The following is a 26409-nucleotide window of genomic DNA, read 5'->3' as shown; positions in this document are numbered from 1 at the left end:
AATCATCTTTAGAACAACTAAAAGAAACTACTTTAAGTGAGACATTATAATATAATACTGAGATACACGATTGTTAAAGCTTATCTATAATCCTGTATGACTGTCCTCTTTCTGTGTCACTGGGTCAGATTTATTTATGATAAAGAATCTAGTGATAAATATTTACCATTATCTTTTATTGCAATTGACATTGACAATGATATTGAAAGCAAAATATTGAATTGTTTGAAATATAAAGAAACTTGAAGATATTTGATTGTTGCTATAAACTATAATGAAAAAATAAATGAATTAAACTCTTATTAAACATGTTTATAGTGAGTAATTCACCATCACAATGAAAGTAAATCAAGAAACTAAATTAACTTTCAATTAAAAAAAAACAGATTTAATCATCACTACTCACTCAAGCATCTCCAGTTTATAATGTGGATCGTCCTTCAGATCAGAGAGCAGCTTGGAAAAAATCTAATGAAAATAAAAATCAACATTTCCATTATTAATTTCATAGTAGATTTGTTTTTGTATGGCAATCATTATTTACCATTAAAATAGAGGACTATGTTGGGACATTTTATACAATCTTACCACAGTTTTTCCAGTTTACAGTGAGGATCCTGCAGTAGATCAGAAAGCTGCTTGACTCCTGAATCTCCTACTTTATTCAATGACAGATCCAGTTCTCTCAGGTGTGAGGGGTTTGATCTCAGAGCTGAAGTCAGAGCAGCACAACCTTCATCTGTAACACCACAATACTTCAACCTGTAGAGAACAATAACACTCTTCAGTCTCTCAGTTCAGGAAACACTGATATAAATAATAAGATATATATGAATTTCTCCTTTCTACTCAACAGATTTGTATATGAAAGCAGTTGTCACCTCTTCACATCATCCAATCATGCTTATAACTATTGTTGTGGAAAATATGCAATTGTCCTGTTACAAGTATGCCTTTTTGTTATCTAGTTCAGGGGTTCCCAAACTTTTCCATGCCAAGGCCCCCCAAATACCACTGGTTCTGGCCAAGGCCCCCTTTACGGCACATGTAGAAATAAATAAATAAAACATCTAGGTGAACATCAGATTATGTGATGGTGTTTGATACCAGCCAATCAGAAAGATTATAGAGATGCACCGATTACAATTTTCAAGGCAGATTCCGATTTTTCATTTAGTTTGACCTGCCGATACCGATTTTAGCCGATTCTGATTTAATTTTTTCTAACCACTTTACAGCACACACAAATATTTATTTTATATATATATATATAGAAAATAAATGTTATATATATATATATATATATATATACAGTACCAGTCAAAAGTTTGGAAACATTACTATTTTTAATGTTTTTGAAAGAAGTCTCTTATGCTCATCAAGCCTGCAGTTAAAAAAACAGTAATATTATGAAATATTATTACAATTTAAAATAATGGTTCTCTTTTTTAATATACTTTAAAATGTAATTTATTTTTGTGATGCAAAGCTGAATTTTCATCAGCAAGTACTCCAGTCTTTGGTGTCTTATGATCCTTCAGAAATCATTCTAATATGCTGATTTATGATCAATGTTGGAAACAGTTGTGCTGCTTAATATTTTTTTTATAACCTGAGATACTTTTTTCAGGATTATTTGATGAATAAAAAGTTAAAAAGAACTGTATTTATTTAGAATAGAAATCTTTTGTAACAATATACACTACCGTTCAAAAGTTTGGGAACAATAACTATTTTTTTTTTAAGAAATTAGTACTTTAATTCAACAAGAATGCGTTAAATTGATAAAAGGTGATGGTAACGATTTATATTGTTAGAAATGTTTTTATTTTGAATAAATGCTGTTTTTATGAATAAATGCTGTTAACGTTTTACTCATCAATGAATCCTGAAAAAAGTATTCCAAAAAAATATATTAAACAGCACAACTGTTTCCATCATTGATAATAACTGAGTATCAAATCATCATATTAGAATGATTTCTGAAGGATCATAAGACACCAAAGACTGGAGTACTTGCTGATGAAAATTAAGCTTTGCATCACAAAAATAAATTACATTTTAAAATATATTAAAAAAGAGAACCATTATTTTAAATTGTAATAATATTTCATAATATTACTGTTTCTTTTTTTTTTTTTTTTTTTTTTTTACTGCAGGCTTGATGAGCATAAGAGACTTCTTTCAAAAACATTAAAAATGTTTCCAAACTTTTGACTGGTATATATATATATCACCAAAAACAAGTTTAAATTGGTAAATTTTCTATAAATATTTTTGTCTTCATTTTCTTTTCTGAGATAGCCTACTCCAATGCTTGTTAAACACACTATACATGCATATTATGTGCATTTTAGGTACTTTTTGTGTGAAATCATATTTATTTTGTCCATCAAAGTGTGCTTTCACTTTAATTGAGAGTAAGCAGCGCAGCAAAAATAGACTCGGCGCCGAAACCCTCCGCTTCACTGCTGCTCACGCGACGCTCCTGCTTGACGCTCACGCGCTGCTCCTGCTCGCGGTGTGAATGCACTCACTGAACATGCACGCCGGAAAAAATTCGTGCTGCTCACGCGCTGCTCGCGGTCTGAAACGACCGTAATTCACAAGGTTTCCTACATGTGCGTTGTGTGCGTGTGATGCTGATGTTCCGCGACTTTATTCATGCGGCGCCAGAGTGCATTTGAATCGGCATATGTCAGACTGAAAATCACGTGAAAATCGGCCAATTCTGGTCACTGGCCGATCAATCAGTTCATCTCTAAAAGATTACCATTAAAAGTATAATGTTCAGATAGGCTATGCAACAAATTATTATAATGTTATTATTTCATAACAATACTCATATTAACAAATATTTATTTTTTTAACGTTTTTTAACTTTTTTTTTTCGCTTTTTTTCCCAACTTGCTGCGGCCCCCCTGGCGCCCCCTGGCGGCCCCCACTTTGAAAACCCCTGATCTAGTTAACCTGTAAATAATAAACCTATATTTAATTGAATCTAAGAAGCTCACCTGCCAAATGTCTTTGATTTCTAAAATACTGAACTGAACAGATCATGAAGAAGTCTTCTGACCTATAGATTGTGAGTATGAAAATTGAGATGCTTATGATTTAGGACAGATTTGACGTACTTTACCTAACCTGAGATTAATCAAAATAAGTTTAAAGGTGTCTAGAAATATGCACCATAAAACACTATCAAAAACTATCAAAAGTAAAATGACATCAGAAGCTTTGGAAAGAATCTAATGAAGATTAAATATCCTTTTCAATTACTTGATGGTAAACTTTTTTTGTATATATTATTTTTGTATATCATTCATTATTCACCACAGGAGAGAAACAGACGACGATGAGACTTTTATAAAATCTTACTCGAGTTTCTCCAGTTTACAGTGAGGATCCTGCAGTAGATCTGAAAGCTGCTCGACTCCAGAATCTCCTACTTTATTCCATGACAGTCTCAGTTCTCTCAGGTTTGAGGGGTTTGATCTCAGAGCTGAAGTCAGAGCAGCACAACCTTCATCTGTAACACCACAATCCCTCAACCTGTAGAGAACAATGACACTCTTCAGTCTCTCAGTTCAGGATCTACAGCTCAGATCAGCAGAACTTCACAATCAGAGACTCAATCCACGGCACCATTAACAGGTCCAGTCTAAGGTTCAGACCCGCTTCTACAAACTGCTTGAGCGGGTTAGTCTCCATTACATAAAAATTGCTAGAATATTCAATAACACTTTATTTAACAGTGTCCTTGTTACATGTTACATGAACTTACCATAGTAATAACAGTAAATTATGCATAATTACATGCAACTAACCCTCAACCAAATCCTACTCTTAGTAAGTACATGTAGTTGCTTAATATTACTCAGTACTTAAATATATTGTATAATTACATTGTAACAATGACACCATAAAATAAAGTGTAACCGAATATTATTTTTTTATGCAAATACCAAAAAATCATCAACATATCTGTATATGAACACGGCTGTCACATCTTTACATCATCCAGTCATGTTTGATCTATCATTAATATTGTAAAATGATGTCAGACACATTGGAAAAAATCTAATGAAAATAAAATCAACATTTCCATTAGTAATTTAACAGTAGATTTTTTTTTTGTATGGCAATCATTATTTACCATTAAAATAGAGGACTATGTTGGGACATTTTATACAATCTTACCACAGTTTTTCCAGTTTACAGTGAGGATCCTGCAGTAGATCAGAAAGCTGCTTGACTCCTGAATCTCCTACTTTATTCAATGACAGATCCAGTTCTCTCAGGTGTGAGGGGTTTGATCTCAGAGCTGAAGTCAGAGCAGCACAACCTTCATCTGTAACACCACACTTCCTCAACCTGTAGAGAACAATGACACTCTTCAGTCTCTCAGTTCAGGAAACACTGATATAAATGATAAGATATATATGAATTTCTCCTTTCTCCTCAACAGATTTGTATATAAAAGCAGTTGTCACCTCTTCACATCATCCAATCATGCTTATAACTATTGTTGTGGAAAATATGCAATTGTCCTGTTACAATTATGCCTTTTTGTAAACTAGTTAACCTGTAAATAATAAACCTATATTTAATTGAAACCAAGAAGCTCGCCTGCCAAAAGTCTTTGATTTCTAAAAAACTGAACTGAACAGACCACGAAGAAGTCTTCTGACCTATAGATTGTGAGAATGAAAATTGAGATGCTTATGATTTAGGACAGATTTGACATACTTTACCTAACCTAAGAATAATCAAAATAAGGTTAAAGATGTCTAGAAATACGCACCATAAAACACTATCAAAAGTAAAATGACCTCAGAAGCTTAGGAAAGAAACTAATGAAGATTGAACATCCTTTTCAGTTACTTGATGGTAAACTTTTTTGGTAAATTTCTTTTTTGTATATCATTCATTATTCACCACAGGAGAGAAACAGACAACGTTGAGAGTATTAAATCATGTTTGATTTAAATTCAGAGTAGTTATTTATTCTTATGGAGCCTGGTTGATTTAGTTTAGGTCTAGTCGTAGTTAAGGATAGCTCTACATTGGTTCATGATTAGTTCATATCTTCGCTAATCATGAGTTCTTGTTGAAATAACTATTAATTCAGGTATTATTACATGATTATTAATGTACTGTTATTGTAAAGGGTTACCTAAGATATATATGAATTTCTCATTTACAGTTTTATAAATATAAATATGATCCTGTTTAATCAGTGTAATGATTGTTGTCAGAGTGACTTACTGAACTGATCTGGATTCTTTAAACACAGGCTGCAGCTTCTGAAGAACTTCATCTGCTGTATTTTGTGCTCCAATAAACTGATCTAGATAAAAAACATCCATCTTCTGCTCTGATGTCAGCAACACATAAACCAGAGCTGACCACTGTGAAGAGGAGAGTTTAGTTTTTCTTATTTCTCCAGATTTCAGATAATGTTGGATCTCCTGCATCAAAGAATCATCACCCAGTTCTTTCAGACAGTGGAACAGATTGATGGATCTCTCTGGAGAGCGATTCTCCCTGATCTCCTGTTTGATGTACTGAACTGTTTTCTCTTTGTTGTAGGAGCATCTTCCAGTCTGTGTCAGTAGTTCTCGTAAGAGAGTCTGATTGGACTCCAATGAGAGACCCAGAAGGAAACGCAGGAAAAGGTCCAGATGTCCATTCTTACTCTGTATAGCCTCATCCACAGCTCTATGATGCAGCTCAGATACTGAATGATATTTCTTCTGATTTAAGATTTTAGAAAATAAACCTTGTTTGGTTTTGTCAAACACATTTCTGTTCTCATTTGTAAAGTGAATGTGTGCATATAGAGCTGCTAGATGTTCCTGGATGCTCAGATGAACAAAGCAAAAGACTTTCCCCTGATACAAGCCCAGCTCCTCTCTGAAGATCTGAGTGCACAATCCTGAGTACACTGATGCTTCTGTCTCATCAATGCCACACTCGCTCAGGTCTTCCTCATAGAAGATCAGGTTGCCTTTCACAAGCTGCTGGAAAGCCAGTTTCCCCAGTTTGAGAATCATGTCTTCATCTTTCACTCTCTTCTCATAGGCCTTCTCATGTTTGATGTTGGTCTGAATGATCAGGAAGTGTGTGTACATCTGAGTGAGAGTCTTGGGAATCTCTCCTCTCTCTGCTTCACTCAACATCTCCTCTAGAACAGTGGCTGAGATCCAGCAGAACACTGGGATGTGGCACATGATGTGGAGGCTCCTCGAGGACTTCAGGTGTGTGATGATTGTAGTGGCCAGACTCTGATCACTGATTCTCTTCCTGAAGTATTCCTCCTTCTGTGGCTCATTGAAGCCTCGTACCTCTGTCACTCGATGGACACACTCAGAGGGGACGAGATCCGCTGCTGCTGGTCTGGAGGTGATCCAGATGAGAGACGAGGGAAGCAGATTCCCCTCAATGAGGTTCATCAGCAGCTCGTCCACTGAGGCTGATTCAGATATATCACACAGTTTCACTTCGCTCTTAAAGTTCAGAGACAGACGACACTCATCCAGACCATCAAAGATGAACAACACTTTATATTCATCACTGGATATTTCCATTTCTTTTGTTTCAGGGAAAAAGACATGAAGAAGATCTGAAAGACTGAGTGATTTGTCCTTCATCAAGTTGATCTCTCTGAAAGGAAGTGGAAATATGAGCTGGACGTCCTGATTCTCTTTCCCTTCAGCCCAGTCCACAATGAGCTTCTGCACAGAGACTGTTTTCCCAATGCCAGCGACTCCCTTTGTCAGCACAGTTCTGATGGGTTTGTCTTGTCCAGGTAAAGGTCTAAAGATGTCATTGCATTTGATCGGTGTGTCCTCTGTTGCTGCTCTCCTGGATTGAGTCTCAATCTGTCTCACCTCATGCTCATTATTGATCTCTCCACTTTCACTCTCTGTGATGTAGAGATCTGTGTAGATCTCATTCAGGAGTGTTGGGTTTCCCTGCTTTGCTGTTCCTTCATACAGACACTGAAACTTCTTCAGCAGATTTGATTTGAATCTGCTTTGGACCAGTGAAAGATTGACAGATTACAACATAAAGAGATAAGTTTTAGTAAAATAACAACACTCTCTAATTAAATAATTAGACAATATCACACAAGCAACAGTGCTGTTGGTCTATATATCAGTAAAACTGTTATTTGGCCGTTTGCACAAGCCTCTAGGAATTGGATATTGATATAAATTTAATTATTTGATTCTGTTCTCAATTCAAATAAATCTGGAAATATTTGAGATACATGTACATTTTGTAGAAAAAAAAAAACCTCTCATCTAATGCAGTAAACTATACAGTGGACCTGCTTCACTTGATCATTACTATAATATTAAAGGTAAAAATTTGCAACAATGTCCAAATTATTGAATTCAACTGAATTCAGACAGAATAAATCAACATTCAATTTAATCTTAAAATCTGAAGGCCGGTTTAATGAACTCAGATAACCTGCAGCTCCTGAACTTCCTGAAAGAGTTGAGAGGCTCTGAAAGTCTTTGAAATACTGATGGTCACAGTAATGAACTCTTTTTAATAGAAAAATAAATGACCTGATTCATCATTTTCACACTTTGAGGCAAACACATTTTAGTTTGAGTTTCTAATTTTTCTAATTATTTGCAATTATTTAACACATTTTAATTAACAATATAACTGAAACAGATTTAGACACATTAAATAATGAATGTTTAAGATCATAACTCTCTAGTGTTCTTTCTAGCTTATTAATGAACTACTGTTTGACCATTGTATAACTTTTCTGAGTTAAATGTAATGTTACTTGATTCACAAGCTGTTTTATCTCTCCATGGTTGAAACACATGTCAGTAAGTTGTACCGTATACCTCAACATATATTCTTGTGTTCATGGTTCATTCATGTTTATTTCATGCTATATCTAGCAATAAAGATATGATTGTTTCTTGCTGCCGTTTAAATGAAGAGTTGATAAAGCGTCTGGTAAATAATCTGTCATGCCACATTAAAGAGTGACAAACCTTACGTCTGCATCTGTTCTTGTTAGTCCCTGATTAGTTAACCTTCATCCACCTGTGTCTAGTTACAGTAGTTCCCTCGTTTACCCTGTGTATATATTCTCCCGTTCAGTTCTGACCTTGGCCGATTATTGTTCGTGTCTATGTTAAAACACGCTGTTGCTTGTGTACATTATCTTTGTTATCGTTAGGAATCGAGCTTCGTCTGTCTGCTTCATCAACCAGCGTGACAGTATTTGTAATTTGAGATTAAAACCCTGTTTTATAAAAAGTAACCAAAGTAACATACTGCTAGTGCGATTACTGAACTTTTAGTGAAGTTTTATTCTCTAATCAACGGAAAAAATAATGGATTAAAAGATCAATCTTGGTAATTCATCTTCAGATTGTTTAAATGAAGAATGCAATGCATCAGAAAATCTATATTTATGACCACCGCTAAAAATCATGCTGATATTCAGACCAACAGCAAGACTGCATGAGTGTTATAGCACTTTTAGCAATACTTCAATAAACAAGAAGTTAACTTGCGTTAAAAGTGTTGCTAGTTACTATTTACTATTATTAATAATGGATAGTCTGAGTACAGTGAGTTACTATCAGGATGAGTATGTCTAGACAGAAATGTTGTACCTCATTTGAGTTGATGTTTGTCTCCTCTTAAATGTCATGTTGTCCATAGACCGGTCACTCTTCATGGACACACAGCTGGACTCTGGAGCCTGTGATCTCTGCTGGGGGAATCCACTTCAACAGAATACAGACAAGAATATATACAGTTCATTTTACATGGATAGATTGGTTCTCTATGTGAGGTTTATCTACACTTATCCATCCATCTGTCTATTCAGGTCTTGCAGTCTCTACTAATGAGCAGATGAGCTGAAACAGGTGTTTTATATGAGGGAGACATAAGAAAATGTGTCGTGGTTGTGTTAGGGGCTCCAGAGAAGATCTGGGAAGAGCTGATAGTTTCTCTAGACAAAAATGTTGTGCCTCAGATCTGTTGATGTGTGTTTTCCTTTAAATGTCATTGGCACTCCCATAGACGCGTCACTCCTCATGGACACACAGCTGGACTCCGGTGGGTTTGATTTCTGTCTGCAACTTTGGCTTCAATAGAAATCAGACAAGAGTTAATTTTGGCAATGTTTTTTTCTTTTTACATCCAGATGCAGAAAAGCTTCAGAACATGTTGAAGAGTGATTACAGTGTACAAGGATCATTTCACCTGTTTATTGACATAGATGTGTGCTCTTTTAATAGGAAAGTGTATAAAGACCCTGTGTGAGACGAGACCCTCAGGGCACCAACTATATCTAGAGGCGGAAAGTAACTAATTACAAAAACAGTTGCTTAATCAAGCTCAGCACTTTTCAAAGTTCTCTGTCTGTCTGTCAAACATCAGGACTGAAGCTCTAGATCAGCTGTGAGAGGAGACCTGATCCTGTGCTCGACTCCTGCTATTGCAGCGCTTTATAATAGTGTGAGTTTTGATAATAAGTGGATGTTTGCCAAATTATGCCATACATGCATTATCTCTGTGTGTCTGTGGTCTCTCTGTCTGTCTAAACAACAGTTGATGTGTGTTTTCCCTCAAATCTCACTGGCTCCATCATAGACTCTTCACTCTTCATGGACACACAGCTGGACTCGGGTGAGATTGATCTGTCACCCTTAAACTGACTTTAATAGAACAGAGATAATAGAATAGAGACAAGAATCAACTTGGCTGATTTGACATGAAAATAAATCCCACATGAGAAGGTTGTCTATTAAAGGAGAACTCCGGTCAATTTTAACATTGAGCTAATTTTTTTGTACATTTGGAGTGCTGTCAGTACAGAGAACAACGACAAAAATCGGTGTTGCCTACACAGTGTTATCCTCTTTTTAAAATTTGCACCCTGTTGACTTCGATGGGGCAAGTCTTAAACCTGCTTTTAGCCTCTTAACATCCTTGATGTGTCATTACAAGTGCCCAGCCAATGTGAGTGATTCCTTCAGCGTGAACGCAGATGAATCTGACTGCAGTAGATGTGAAAGATATGAATAAAATTTATGTTTATTCAGCCAGCGCTCATACCTGTATTTACATGATCATGCGCGTGAACTCGACAATCGACTACTATGGACTTCGACCGAAAACAGGATGTAAATACAGGTATGAGCGCTGGCTGAATAAACATAATTTTTATTCATATCTTTCACATCTACTGCAGTCATATTCACCCGTGTTCACTCTGAAGGAATCACTCACATTGGCTGTGCACTTGTAATGACACATCAAGGATGTTAAGAGGCTAAAAGCAGGTTTAAGACTTGCCCCATCGAAGTCAACAGGGTGCAAATTTTAAAAAGAGGATAACACTGTGTAGGCAACACCGATTTTTGTCGTTGTTCTCTGTACTGACAGCACTCCAAATTTACAAAAAAATGTTCTCCTTTAAGACAGTGTGTTGAAGAGTGATGAGACTGTCCAAGGATAATGTCATATATCATCTAGCTGTCTACTGTATCTGTGTGTCTTTGGACAGTGTTTAAAGACCCTGAGTGGCTCCAACTACTGTATATCCCGGACCAGAATATGATAGAGACAACAGATCACTATACCAACCCTGGCAAACACACACAACACCCTGTTATGTGCAGAAAATGAGTCTTCTATAACATTAAGATCATATGAAGATTGAAGTACCTGAATCCTGGAGAAGAATCTCCATGTCTGAATGTGTGTGTGTCGTCCATGATTCAGTCAGTCTTCATGGAGCTGCTCGAGTAAGAGATCAGAAACACTCATTCACACACACTCAAATACAATACATTTCATTTGACATTTTATTCAGTGTGTTTATCAAATCAAATCAAATCAAGTATATTTGTATAGCGCTTTTCACAATACAGATTGTATCAAAGCAGCTTCACAGTATTAAATTAAAATAAAATAATACAACAAAGTTTGTTTCTAGTGGAATTTATTGATTGATAGAATAAAATTAAATATCCCCAAAATATCCCCAACTGAGCAAGCCAAAGGCAAAAGTGGCAAGGAACCGAAAAACTCCATCAGGTGACCTAATGGAGAAAAAAAAAACCTTGGGAGAACCCAGGCTCAGTCGGGGGCCAGTTCTCCTCTGGCATTTATGAACTAGAGGCCGGATTGTAGTTTGAACTGTGAGATTAACAATATTATATGAATGCCAGGCTGAAAAGATGCGTCTTTAATCTAGTTTTAAACTGGGAGAGTGAGTCCGAGCAACGAACAGTATCAGGAAGGCTATTCCAGAGTTTTGGAGCTAAATGTGAAAATGCTCTCCCTCCTTTGGTTGATCTGGATATCCTAGGTATGACCAAAAGCCTCGAATTTATTGATCTTAAAGAGCGCGATGGATTATAGGGTGATAGAAGATCCGTTAAATAGACTGGAGCTAAGCCGTTTAGGGCTTTATAAGTCAGTAGCAATACCTTATAATTAATACGGAACTTTATAGGTAGCCAATGTAGTGATGATAAAATCGGTGTTATATGATCATATTTTCTTGATCTAGTAAGACCTCTAGCGGCTGCATTTTGGACTAACTGTAGCTTGTTTATTGAGGATGCAGGACAACCGGCTAATAAAGCATTACAGTAATCTAGTCTCGAGGTCATGAATGCATGAACTAACTTTTCTGCATCAGAAACTGATAGCATATTACGTAGCTTAGCAATGTTTCTAAGGTGGAAAAAGGCTGTTTTTGTAACATACGAAATACGAAATGTTTATGAAGACCAAACAAGTCAGATTTATGATTTCTAATCATTAATTATTAGACATTATCAACATTTCATTCCTGGTTTAATGTGATTTTATCAATCATGTAAATGAATGTTCAGAACTGGTATCATCTGAATCAGCAGATTCTCTTCTTCAGTCAGATCTGTAACGTTTGCACTAGTATTTCATCTGTGTGTTTAAAACAGAAATATCTCGGCTGAACAGACTGGGAAGTTTGTAACACTAGAGTTTAATGTTCTTCCACTGAAGCCTCAAATATTGTACAAATGGGACAGTTTACTGTAAGCCCACATTTAATACATCTGTGAATCTGACTAACATACACATATATTTGATCAAGATCTTTTCCAGCTATTCCAACTTTTCCAACTATTTTAAAATAAAATGTTTCCTATTGGTTTTTATGTAAACCAATAAATGCATTTATTGGTATTAAATGTTCAATAAAAATGACATTCCATAAAGGGAGATTGTAACAACAGCACTCTTTGTAATTGACATTCATTTACACAGAAAAGTATATCAAAGTTTAAGAAACATGTGCAGCACAAAAAAAACAAAAAAAAACAGTTAAAACAAACACTACTGATGTTAAAGAGAAAAGTGTTACAACACTGCGGCTTCTAGAAACTTTGGTTTTTAGTTATGAAAACGAAAATTAGACCTACATAAAAAGTGTAAAAGTGTATTTTAACATATAGGGTCTAGGCTATATGTCTATGTCCAATAATTGATAAGCAAAAAAATATTTTTTAATATTTCTAATTGTATATACAAATGTATAATTTCTATAATTTTTATGAAAAATATTCAATAACTTATCTATAATGCACTGTATGTGTGAACTAGTGGCGGCTGCTGGTCTTTCAAAGAGGGGAAGCTCATTTTCGGCCTACATCATAAAAAATATTCATTTATTTATACGTATACGTATACCCAGATTGACCGGTGGCCCACCCAATCAGATTAATAAAAACAATTTAAATTTTTAATTTTAATAATAATAATAATGAATTAATAAATAATTTCATTTTAATAGTTTCCTGAGGACATTTATGAACAATAGCTACGAAAAATAGCTACAAAAGAAAAATATTATGTCGGCATATCACGTGTCAGTCCAGTAATGCTATCACGCAACACCACTCTCTACTTGCGACTCGCGTGACAGACAGATGAACTTCAGGTTTAAAGCAGCCGCGGAGGGCTGACTGACATGAGTACAAGGTAGTTAAATTCACTACCTACGTACCGATCTGCTATACTTGACATATTTATCAGGCGTGCGTGTTACATAGGCGTAATTTGCGAGTGGGGCGGGTGGGACATGTCCCCACCACTTTTTAAAACATTTCGCGGCACGAATGTACCAATTCTACAAATAAACATCTCCAGTTAACCAGCAGAGCATTCATTTCGTTCGTTTGTTAAATAAGAGACGATCTAGCGCTGAAATGTGTTTTTTAAATCAAGTGATGAAAGTGCTTGTTGCCGCTGCGATCAGTGGCGCGGATACAGTGTTTTCTCGTGTGGCTCGCGCACACACCGCACTGTCTTGACTCGACGCGCGCTTCAATCCGTTGCGGATACTCTCTATTCGTTCTGGTGAAATCACACATCATAATGCACACGTGTCCCTCCTTGATATACAACCACTGATGAACATAATCAGTTTTGATGAAAAAAAAAAAAAAAAAAACTAGGCTGGTGTGGACTAGATCCCACAACCTCTGACACTGTTGGCGAAAGTTCTACCACTGGACCATTTAGGTGTACGTTGTTCAAATAAGCGAATCTATGTATTTTACTCACACAACAAATCTATTATACAGCATATATTTGGCTACATCTCATTAAACGACAAATGTAGCATACTATTTAAATCGATGGACATCGTAATGTTATTGTACAATGTACATATATCTAATTTAGCAAAGTTACGCCACTGGGCGTGTATATAAGCTTAAAAAACCGAGGCCCCCCCGTATATTCACCAGGCCCACCTATTAATGACATTCTGTATCCGCCACTGCTTTAGAATAGCCTACTGTTCCTTCATTAATGAATAACTACACAGGAACAAATGAGTAACGCACTATTAACATTGTAGTAACCTAACTACTATTAACTAACAAGAAACTCTGAATTAGTAAGTCATAGCGTTCAGTCGAATGTGGTAGTTCACTATTGCTAATCAATAACTACTATTTCTCATACCTCACTGAAGACTATTAAGAACTACAGGTTCATAATTAATATTAATAATGCATAATAATAATGTAATGGTAACTCAGTAATTAATCAAGTGTTACTACATCCTTCTAAAGGAACTACTAATAATTTGGATCAGTATCTAAAGTGAAAAACATGATAATTTGACTAATATTGACTGAAGTCACTGTAAGCTTTTAAGGCTTTTGTAAGGTTTTGGATAGTAATGAATCAAGTGTTACTACATCTTTCTAAAGGAACTACTAATTATTTGGATCAGTTTTCTAAAGTGAAGATCATGGGAACACACTATGACTAAAGTGTTACCAAATCCATTGGAAGGAATTACTTTTCAAAAGCTTACAAAAGCCTTAAAAGCTTACAATGACTTCAGTCAATATTAGGTAGTTATCATGTTTTTCACTTTATATACTGATCCAAATAATTAGTAGTTCCTTTAGAATGATGTAGTAATTCTTGAGTCATTATTAGTGGGTTACCATTACCTTTTATTATAAATTATGCATTATTCAAGTTAATTATGAACCTGTAGATAGTAGTTAGGAGGTATGAAAAAAATAGTAGTTATTGATTAGCTAATAATGAACTACTACATTCATCTGAGCGCTATTACTTACTAATTTGTTAATCAGAGTTTCTTGTTAATAGTAGATACTAGAATGTTAATAATGCGTTACTCGTTTGTTCCTGTGTAATTATTCATTAATGAAGGAACAGTATTCTAAAGTGTTACCTAAAAATCTTAGAAATTATACATTTATATATACAATCAAAAATATATATATTTTTTCCTAAATAAGTGTTGTAGAATAGCCAACAGGACAGCAGTGGTGTGTAAACTGAATTTGGTGACACTGAAGTTATTGACTCTTTTCGGGTTTTGCACTTTGCAGACGCTCCTTCAGCTCTGTCTCTCAGCCTGCGCATAGAGATCAATGTATTTTGTCCACTGTGAATAAAAGCTCTTTCGAGGGAAAATATGTTGTAGCTGCTTGTCTACGTTACTACGTAAAAAAGATGTGTTCTTTGTGTATTAAGGACGTTTAGCTCACGAGTTATTGACCAGGAAAGTTCGGATCTGTGAATTTATTGCTAACATAAACATGTCGACTTATTTTCTTAGCATCATTAGCAGGGTTAGTTTTCCACAAACAGAAACACATCGGTTTTATCACGCAAAAACACACAGACTGGATATATATTTAAAAAAAAAAAATGAACACTTACATAGTGAAACTTCGGCATGAGTCTTTTGATCAGGCATTAAAACTTCATAAATTACAGCATTTAGCGAGTGGTGAGACCGAGAGGAAAAAACTAAACTGAAAGTAACTTTCCTGAAAGTTATGTGACTGATCCTGAATCCTGAATCTGGGAATTGTCTCCACTAGGGGGCGGAGATTAATCCTTTTTGTCATCTATGAGGAATGCAAAAACAGTAAAAATCTAAATTCTGCATCTTATCAGAGAATGTCTAATCTTATATCAAAATTCAATCATGCATCTAAAAGATCAAGTACTCTTGTCAACAGCACCTATAGACCAGAAACAGCAGTTTCAAGTTTCAAGTTTCAAGTTTTATTTTAATCACACATTTGTATAATAAAAACGAAGCTTTTGAGTTAATAATATTTTATTGGTCCAGTTAAACAAGCTCTTTATTAAACAAGCCGTACAATTTAATAAAATAACACGTATTACACAAAAACTTCATATTTAATGGTATTAGATGATTTGTTAAATGTATTTAATAGATTTTACTTTCAATAAAACATTTGTAATTGGCTGGTAAAGGTGTTTCTGCAAGTTTTGACTGAGTTTCGCTGCATTTACACAGTTTGTGGAAGAGTTTCATTCACAGTTTCTCCCGTCTCTAACCAAAAGTATCCCACAAAGATGAGCGTTTCAAGAGAAAAATGTATAATATTTGGCCATTATTTATAGTATGATTGGTCAATATTTTCTTCTACTGGTTATTTTTTCGAAGCAGATTGAGCTGTAAAAACATACAGCATGATGTTCAGCGACTGACATGATTCAGTAAATTTTTTATTTAAAAATTTGCATATGATTTCATAAATTAACCTTTGATACCTTAAAATAAAGTGTAACCAAGTTTTCTTTATTATAAATCTATTTTCTATAAATACTTTATTAGGCTTGTTGCCCTAATGGAAGTTATGCAATAACTCTGTGTAACTGTGGAAACTATACATTCATAAACACACTTTTGCAGGAACATGAAGGCGTAAGACATGAGCCCACATTGAGTGTGTTTTTTTTTGTTTTTGTTTTTTTTTACAACTTACTGCATAATAACTTGATATTATGGATGGCATTGCAGTTTTAAGTACACCAGCTCACCAAATACATTATTTTACTCATAAATTGAAAAACATCTTTATTAATTGACAAATCACACAACAATAAAATAAAAAATAACAATACAAGTAAAAATCAGTAAATAAATAATGATAATAAATACTGGAGGGAAGCGCTGGTGAATCAGTCTTCTGGGTTTTGACGTCATAAACCGGTTAAATGAACATACGGCACATTTAATGATCAGAAACTTCAGTGTTCTGAGTCTGAGCTTCACAGAGACGCGGTCGAGTTGTAAATGCAGCAAACGCAAACATTTAAACATTCTCTTCATATTTCATCATAATATTACAAATAAGTTTATGACATGCTTGTTCACTGTTAATACTGTGAATACATTAAGATTTTTTATTTTTTTTTCAAACAATAATTGATCGATTCAATTCGAAGCAATAGAAGCATGCATTAGACTTGGTCATCTTTCAGTTTCCAGCTGATCTTTATAGCTCACTTTAACCAGTAACCACACTGGAGTGCAGTCCAGATGTTGTAAATGCAGAAATGTTGGCAGAATCCTGATCAGATCTGTTGGTTCTGAAGGCAGTGACATTACTAGATGTTCTGGAGAATCTGGACCACTGTACAATATTTCTGGGATCCTTTGGTCTTGATCCGCTTGATAGGAATTATGTTCAGTTTTCCTGATCAAACATTTGTGTTTCTTGATGACAGCAAATATAAAAAGAGCCAGCAGAAAACAGTGTTTAAAATGTTTTTTTGTTTTTTTTTATCTCACTTTTTAAAGATCTCTCACTGTATCCTCACAGTTACTCACAGTTTCACATGTGCTGCTCAAATCATGATGAATAAACCTCAGCGGTCCAAAAATAATATCTCTCCTCATCCACTGATCTTCTCTCACCTGTGACTGAGACTGTGATCAAGATTTCATTATTATAATCCAGAACTCTGTATGTTCCAGTGTCAGTGACTGTAAACTCATTAATGATCAGAGTCTCGTCACTGACGGTCAGTCGATCACTGTTGACCCCGTGACCTCTCGTCCACACCTCTGTCCAGCCTTCACTAGAGTTTCTCTCCACTTTATCAGCGTTGATCAACAGAACATCCAACTTCAGATCCTCTCCTTTCTGCACAGAGATCTCATCTGAGGAGAAACACAGACATTCATCATTATTATAATGATTATATATTATGCGGGACGTGTCGCATTCAGTGTCTCTGCATGCAGACCAACACTATTACTGAAGGAAATCTAGAACACTAAATAAAATAAAATAAATAAAAATAAACTCAGTTTTGACTTTACCATGAATATGAAGTTGGTACTTCCGCTCCACTTCTGTTTGAGAATGGATTCTCAGAATGTATTTCCCAGCGTCACTGAAGATCAGATCCTTGATGAAGACGTCACATGATCCTTTTTTAAACACTCAACCATTTTTACTCTCACATTTTCCTTTCTCACAAACAAGGATGTTTTTTGAGAATCTGCTTAAAACTATATCTGAAATGTCTCTGTCCTCAAATTCACACGACAGGGTGGCGTTTCCTCCTCTCTTCCCCGTCACAGATCGAGGGCTGGTTTCTGCAGACACACAGAAAAATATGATGCATTTTAAACACCATATGTGTCTAAATCCCAGCGGATTATTCTCACTTTATTCAAAGTTAAGGCCTGATCCACTTTTAGGACAGTATTGTGTCTTATTGGCCTTTCAGAGCTTCATTCATGAACAGGGGAAGATCAGAAACTGCTAAAATACTGCAGTTGCAGTGAATTCCTGAACTGTGTTTATAGATGAACTGAATGATGTCATGTCAGTGATGATGTAATATACGCTGGGTAATTTCCAAAAGCAAAGTCACTTGGTGTAAAAGAGAAACAATCGACTGGATCAACAGGGAACTGATAATCAAACACTGTTACAATTTAATATCAACAGAAATGATACTGACCGCTATATTTGATGAAGTAAAACAGCAGCAGCAGAAGTTTAGAAACCCTGATGATAAACACAGAAGAGCTGGTTTATGTCACAGATACACACACACATTCATACAGGGATAAAATGAATGGTGAAATATTACTAAACAATGACTGATAAAATGATAACATGATAAAAATGTCAAATAAGAAACATAAAACTATAACCTGAATCTTTGACTTTTATTAAATGATTCCTGTGTTATTCTGAAAATGATCAGTCAAACTCAAAACACGAACAACAGGCTTAAGAAATTCCCTAGCAATCTAATAATTATCTTTATAAATTAAGAAACATCATCATAACAGCAATTATTGATTCAGCATTATTTTCACGTCACTATATCAGGATTAAACAAACAGAAACACAATAGCACAAGACAGCTGGATTTACATTTAAAAACTTACATGGTTCTGCAGGAACTGTATCATCAGGCGTCGACAGTTGTAATCCACAACACGGTTCAGTGAGAAATTAAACAAAAACACAACAAAGTAGCCTCCCATTATCGTGTGTCATCAGGTGAATCCCCGGGAAATCACCATCATAATTTTAACCAGTTTGACATGGACGCGGAAATTCATGGTTTATTTTCAATGAGAGGCAAATCGCACAAACACACACAAAAAAGTTTAACACAAACACACACACACACACACACGTCCGCAAATTAAATTAATTATTGATTTGATACCACTTGCGATCTATTGTGTCTTTAAGGATCTAATGCAGTACAAATCGACTGTCCTGTACACACACTTATAAGCTGATGCACGTGTCTGAGCTCTCTGATGTTGTAGATATACTGAATGCTTCCTGACTTTTTATTTTTATACTCAGTAACTCACGACTTTGTCCCGGAGCACGTACTGTTTTTTTCTTTCTAGTCACGTGATTGCTTCAAGTCAATGTTCATTTACTAACATTTTTTTTTTGTTGTTTATGTAAGCCTATAGCCTATATTTCATTATCATATCATATATTCTGCCATAACTATATATATATATATTTTTTTTTAAAACAATAAAAAAAAAAAGTTGGTATTATTAGAATTATTGTTAAATTTAATTCATTGCCACACTTTAATATGTAAATTATATCATCAGAAAACTAAACACATTCAGCGTTGTCAGATGGTCCTCACTGCAGAACACGAAATCCAGGGGGAGGAGTTGGATCCAGATCCAACTCCTCCCACCTTACATATACCTAAACCTACCCCCCCCCCCCCCCCCCCACCCCCTGATCTGGATCCAACTCCGCCCCCTGGATCTCGTGTACTGCAGTGAGGTGCTACTGGTTGTCAGGCTTTTATTTGTGCTTAAAGGGATAGTTCGTCTAAAAATGAAAATTCTGTCACCTTTTACTCACCCGCAAGTTGTTTCAAACCTGTATGAATTTCTTTTTTCTGCTGAACACAAAAGAAGATATTTTGAAAAATGTCGGTAACCAGACAGCTGCTGGACCCCATTGACTTCCATAGTATTTTTTTTTCCTACTATGGAAGTCAATGGGGTTCATCAACTGTTTGGTTACCGACATTTTTCAAAATATCTTCTTTTGTGTTCAGCAGAAAAAAGAAATTCATACAGGTTTGAAACAACTTGCGGGTGAGTAAATGATGACAGAATTTTCATTTTTGGGCGAACTATCCCTTTAATGGATAAAAACAACGGAGTTTGTGGCTGTAATTGTACCTGCCACAAGATGGCGCTAGAGATTAGACAAGATTAGACATTCCTGATGCTTCAAGTCTTTCCTCCAAACAATCAGAGAAAAGCTTCAAAGATTTAAGAGGCTTCATTTCTCCATAGTGTAAAGTGAGCAAAAAAACAAAACGTAACCCACAAATGAAGCACTTCCTGAAATTGAAATTTATATCAAAGATCAATCATTCATCTAATATATCAAGTAGGCCTTTCCTTTTCAACAGCACCCATAAACCAGTTCATCCGTTTCAGTTTCAAGTATTTTTAATAACACATTTGTATGGTAAAAACAAACCTTTTGAACGGCATATATGAGCCATAAAAGCCTGATGTGTGTTTTTTTGTAAACACACACACACACACACACACACATACATCAGGCTTTTATGGCTCAGGAGGAGGAGGAGGAGGAGGAGGACTGAGGACTCATACGCAGCGTGACAGTGACAAGAGAAAGCTGATGACAGTGGGAAGAGCTTGTGTGAACTGTCACTTAATTTTCTTTAAAATTTTTTTAAAATTTTTCACTTTTTGTGACAGTTCACACAGTATTGTCAATTTTCTGTGCTGTAGTAAAAAACCTACGGTGAACGCGCAGTGGGCGTACCTTTTGTTTATTTTTCTTTTACTTTGAATAAAAGCCGTATGAGTCCGAGTCACGCCGCCCCTGTCTTCTTCCTTCACACACACTGAGCCTCATCACACTGGTGCCGAAACCCGGGAAGGAAGAAGAGGGCCCACCGCTGTCATGCAGTCACCGCCAGGATCGCCATTTGCGGATGTTATACAATCGCTCGTGAGTCTGCATCGAGAACATCATGAAGCACTGCTGGCCTTGAGGGAAGACCAGGAGCAACGGTTCCATGCCCTCGTCCAGTCCCAGCAGGCAGACCGCGAGCAGATCCGGAGCTGGATTGACCGGGAGCTTCCGGCTACTCAATCTGACCAGCCTGCTCACGTGCCTCTCGATAAGATGGATCCGCAGGATGAGCCAGAGGCATTCCTCGACCTGTTTGAGAGGTCCGCTGAGGCATGTGGGTGGGCAAAAGCGGACTGGTCAGTGCGGCTAATCCCTCTGCTCTCCGGAGAGGCAGTTACCAGTCCAGAACCTCCTGGCCTATGAAGACCTGAAGCGCGTCATCCTTCAGCGGGTCGGCTGGCGTGATGGCGCAACAGCTCCGGGACTCATGGCTGATGGCTGGGGGAAGTGACGTGGACGCAATCATCGACACCGTGGTGCTGGAGCAGTTCGTGGCGCGGCTGCCGAAGAAGTCCGCCCAGTGGGTCCAGTGCCACCGAACCAGGCCATCCAACTGGCGGAGGACCAGATGGTGGCGTTACCCCGGGTTCGGCGAACCCCTTCCAGCAGCTTCTCTCTCTCTCTCTCTCTCCCTCTTCCCCTGTCTTTCCCCTCTCCCCCCTCTAAACCTGTCCCGCTTCGCAGGTCCCGAGGGGGTCTCCCACCCTGACCAGCAACCTGATGGAGGACTGGCCCAGCGGCTGAGCTGTCCACCAGTTCCAAAGCTCCGACTGGGGGGGCGAGGCCGTCGTCTGTCACCTCCGCAGCACCTCCCGTACCTCCACTCTCTCCACGCCGGTTCCTTGACCCGCTTCCTGCCACTTAGGGCGCCGGGGAAGCCTGGGCCGGCCTGTTGGCGTTGCGGGGATATGGGTCAATTTATAGATCGTGCCCAGTGATGGAGGTGGGGACAATGATCCGGGTCCCGGACGCGCCTCAGGCTGCCCCCGATCAAGCTGGCCTGTACCAGATACCTGTGAGTATCAAGGGGGGTACGTATCAGGCTTTGGTGGATTTAGGATGTAACCAAACCTCTATTAATCAAAGCCTAATTCAACCGGGGGCATTGGATAAGAGCCGCATGGTTAAGGTTCGGTGTGTACATGGAGACGTGGTGAATTATCCCGTAATGTCAGTGGCTATTCAATTTCAGGGACAAAAGCATACGGTAGAGGTGGCGGTTAGCCCGCACCTCCGTCATCCGCTGATTTTGGGTACTAATTGGCCAGACTTTAGCATATTATTGGGATGTTTATGTGCGGATGTCTCTTGGAAGAAAGAACAGCGGGGGAAAGGGGCGGTCAGTCGATCACTGTTGATCCCGTGACCTTTCATCCACACATCTGTCCAGCCTTCACTAGAGTTTCTCTCCACTTGGGAGAAGGGACCTTCGAACAGCAAAAACAAAATTCAGTACGTACTGGACCTGAGAACAAAACTCCACACATTGGGGCGGCTCTCTATGGAGAATTTGTCACAGGCCCAGGAATCTCCTCAAAAAAATGGAGTGAGGTGGAGCCAGTGATGCTGGCGACGGTGGTGAGCGGAGAGGAAGATCTCGGGCCAGAGGCAAACCAAAAAAATCGCGCTGACCCCAGGGGGAGATCACCTCTCACCCTCCCAGCTCACTGACGTGGCTAAATTGCAGGCAGTTTTTGCCGATGTGTTCTCGCCCCTGCCTGGCCGAACAGACCTTATTCAGCACCATATAGAGACGGAGCCGGGCGTGGTAGTGCGCAGCCGGCCATATCGCCTGCCTGAACATAAGAAAAAGGTAGTTCAGAGCCAATTGGAGGCAATGCTAGATATGGAAGTAATAGAGGAATCCAGCAGTGATTTGACGAGCCCGATAGTTTTAGTACCTAAAACGGACGGCTCGGTTCGGTTCTGTGTGGATCATTGCAAGGTGAACGCTGTCGAAGATCAGGCCAACAGGAAAAGACATCTGAGGCACAATTTGCTATTTTAATATGTGACAGTTAAACTGGCAACGTGAAGCTCAGGGACAGGCCTTTTCTTTCTTGCAAGAAAATGATATCTATGAAAAGTTTCAGTCAGGATTCAGGCCGCATCATAGCACTGAAACTGCGCTCGTTAAAATCACAAATGATTTACTCTTAGCTTCTGACCAAGGCTGTATCTCAATACTAGTTTTACTTGATCTAAGTGCTGCGTTCGATACTATAGATCATACAATACTCTTAGATCGACTACAAAATTATACTGGTGTTCAAGGACAAGCATTAAGCTGGTTTAGATCATACTTATCTGACCGCTACCATTTTGTCTATTTAAATGGAGAAAAATCGATCATAATTCCAGTAAACTATGGAGTGCCGCAGGGATCTGTGTTGGGCCCTCTGTTATTCTCAATATATATGATGCCACTTGGAAATATTATAAGGAAACATGGAATTAGTTTCCATTGTTATGCTGATGACACTCAAATATATATTTCATCACGGCCGGATGAAAACGCTAAATTATCCAAATTGACAGAGTGTGTTAAAGATATAAAAGATTGGATGACGCATAATTTTCTTTTATTAAATCCAGACAAGACAGAGGTAATACTTATCGGTTCAAAAAACCGCCCACAGAACCTCTCACAATACAACTTTGACATCGTAGGATGTCCTGTTACTTTATCCTCTACAGTAAAAGACCTGGGTGTTATACTCGATTGTAACCTGTCTTTTGAAAATCATATTTCGTATGTTACAAAAACAGCCTTTTTCCACCTTAGAAACATTGCTAAGCTACGTAATATGCTATCAGTTTCTGATGCAGAAAAGTTAGTTCATGCATTCATGACCTCGAGACTAAATTACTGTAATGCTTTATTAGCCGGTTGTCCTGCATCCTCAATAAACAAGCTACAGTTAGTCCAAAATGCAGCTGCTAGAGTTCTTACTAGATCAAGAAAATATGACCATATAACACCGATTTTATCATCACTACATTGGCTACTTATAAAGTTCCGTATTAATTGTAAGGTATTGCTACTGACTTATAAAGCCCTAAACGGCTTAGCTCCAGTCTATTTAACAGATCTTCTATCACCCTATAATCCATCGCGCTCTTTAAGATCAATAAGTTCGAGTCTTTTGGTCATACCTAGGATATCCAGATCAACCAAAGGAGGGAGAGCATTTTCACATTTGGCTCTGAAACTCTGGAATAGTCTTCCTGATACTGTTCGTTGCTTGGACTCACTCTCCCAGTTTAAAACTAGATTAAAGACGCATCTTTTCAGCCAGGCATTCATATAATATTGTTAATCTCACAGTTTCAAACTACAATCCGGCCTCTAGTTCATAAATGCCAGAGGAGAACTGGCCCCCGACTGAGCCTGGGTTCTCCCAAGGTTTTTTTTTCTCCATTAGGTCACCTGATGGAGTTTTAGGACACCATTAGGTCACTTGATGGAGTTTTTTCGGTTCCTTGCCACTGTTGCCTTTGGCTTGCTCAGTTGGGGATATTTTGGGGATATTTAATTTTATTCTATCAATCAATAAATTCCACTAGAAACAAACTTTGTTGTATTATTTTATTTTAATACTGTGAAGCTGCTTTGATACAATCTGTATTGTGAAAAGCGCTATACAAATATACTTGATTTGATTTGATTTGATCGCAAGTATGGTATCCAATCAATACTTTATTTAATTTGCAGACGTGTGTGTGTGTGTGTGTGTGTGTGTGTGTGTGTGTGTGTGTGTGAAAGCTGAAAATAATCATGTGGCTCTCCTTACTGCTTGCGTAATATGTATATAGCCTACACAATATAACAATATTTATTAGTGCAACGGAGAGCTGTGTGTGTACGCGTGAGAGGTAGAGTATCACCAAAGTGTGTGTTGCTTCACAAATCCAGTCCAGGCAGAGATCAAGTCACTGGTTTCTTTTTAATAATCAACACAAAACTCCAAAAGTTTTAACCAAAACACTCTTCCAGCTTCTCTGTATGCTCTGTAACAAAAAAACAGTCTCTCTGTTCTCAGATCATTATCAGCTTTTATCCTTCACTCGCGACCGCTGCGTCCCCACCGCTGAGGAACCTGGGAACTGTAGTCCAGGACCAGGTGGCCATCTTGGTTTGTAGTCCCCATGCTGCCTCTGTGACAGACCCTCTCACGATGCCCCATAGCCTATTATTTTATAAATTAGAATGTTTTTGATGTAAAAGTCTTGATAACATTATAATTGGACCTCAGAAAACATTATATATATAATTCTTTTCTTTTTTTTAAGTGGTTCATGACTCCTATAAGGGAGCATCTTCATTCTCTTCTGCTTTATTCAGTTATTTAAAACATGGTTTTAATTCTTACTAATGTTTTTATTTTATTAGCTTTAGTTCATTTGCATAGCTTATTTGTTTATTTGCCCTTTTGAGTTGGCTAGTCAGATTGTGCCACCCTCACCACATATTTTGTGGTTTTCTGTGCATCATCATAATGCAGTCAGTCAGGAAATCATTATTGTTCTTTGCACGACATTGATTTGAAACCATTTCTCTTCTCTAGATTGTCATGACAGATCTGACATGACTGAATATATACAGTTGTGTTTGAGCAGGTTTAGCTTTGGTAATGATCAGGTTTTCTGCCAGAAAATGCACACAAAAACAAATAATTATTATTTAGCTGTTTATTTGATCAGATCTCTCAGTAATACATTTATCATTGAAGATATCTGTTGACATTTTTATTTAATCATGAATTATGTGCCATAAAATAGTTTGCATTTATATTTTCTCTTGAAAACAGATTTAAAGCTCAGATAAATATATAATGTCTAAAGATATACAACATAATGATATTCAAGTATACAGGTGCTGGTCATATAATTAGAATATCATGAAAAAGTTGATTTATTTCAGTAATTCCATTCAAAAAGTGAAACTTGTATATTATATTCATTCATTACACACATACAGATATATTTCAAATGTTTATTTCTTTTAATTTTGATGATTATAACTTACAAATAATGAAAATCCCAAATTCAGTATCTCAGAAAATTAGAATATTACTTCAGCAATGATTACTTCACCAATATAAAAAAAGGATTTTTAGAAATGCTGGCCAACTAAAAAGTATGAACATGAAAAGTATGAGCATGTACAGCACTCAATACTTAGTTGGGGCTCCTTTTGCCAGAATTACTGCAGCATGCGGAGTCGATCAGTCTGTGGCACTGCTCAGGTGTTATGAGAGCCCAGGTTGCTCTAAAAGTGGCCTTTAGCTCTTCTGCATTGTTGGGTCTGGCGTATCGCATCATCCTCTTCACAATACCCCATAGATTGTCTACAGGGTTAAGGTCAGGCAAGTTTGCTGGCCAATTAAGAACAGGGATACCATGGTCCTTAAACCAGGTACTGGTAGCTTTGGCACTGTGTGCAGGTGCCAAATCCTGTTGGAAAATGAAATCTGCATCTCCATAAAGTTGGTCAGCAGCAGGAAGCATGAAGTGCTCTGGAAATGTCCTGGTAGACGGCTGCGTTGAGTGGACAGCACAGTGGACCAAC

General features: G+C 37.2%; 1 protein-coding gene across 1 annotated transcript in view; it reads right to left on the bottom strand.

Annotated features, from left to right (window-relative positions):
* Positions 1-26409, bottom strand: part of LOC311093928 (uncharacterized protein) — a 773523-nt gene that overhangs the window by 218220 nt on the left and 528894 nt on the right. The window contains exons 5-7 of the mRNA XM_084131602.1: positions 4201-4374; positions 3379-3552; positions 589-762 (exon numbers count right to left, since the gene is read on the bottom strand). Of these exons, the coding sequence (XP_083987728.1) occupies positions 589-762; positions 3379-3552; positions 4201-4374 (522 nt within the window). The remainder of the gene's footprint in view (positions 1-588; positions 763-3378; positions 3553-4200; positions 4375-26409) is intronic.

The sequence above is a fragment of the Abramis brama genome, assembly GCF_963993115.1.
Source record: "Abramis brama genome assembly, chromosome: 12".
NCBI classification, from domain to species: domain Eukaryota; kingdom Metazoa; phylum Chordata; class Actinopteri; order Cypriniformes; family Leuciscidae; genus Abramis; species Abramis brama.
Note: the sequence above shows the minus strand (reverse complement) of the source record. Positions and strands in the feature narration are given on the sequence as shown.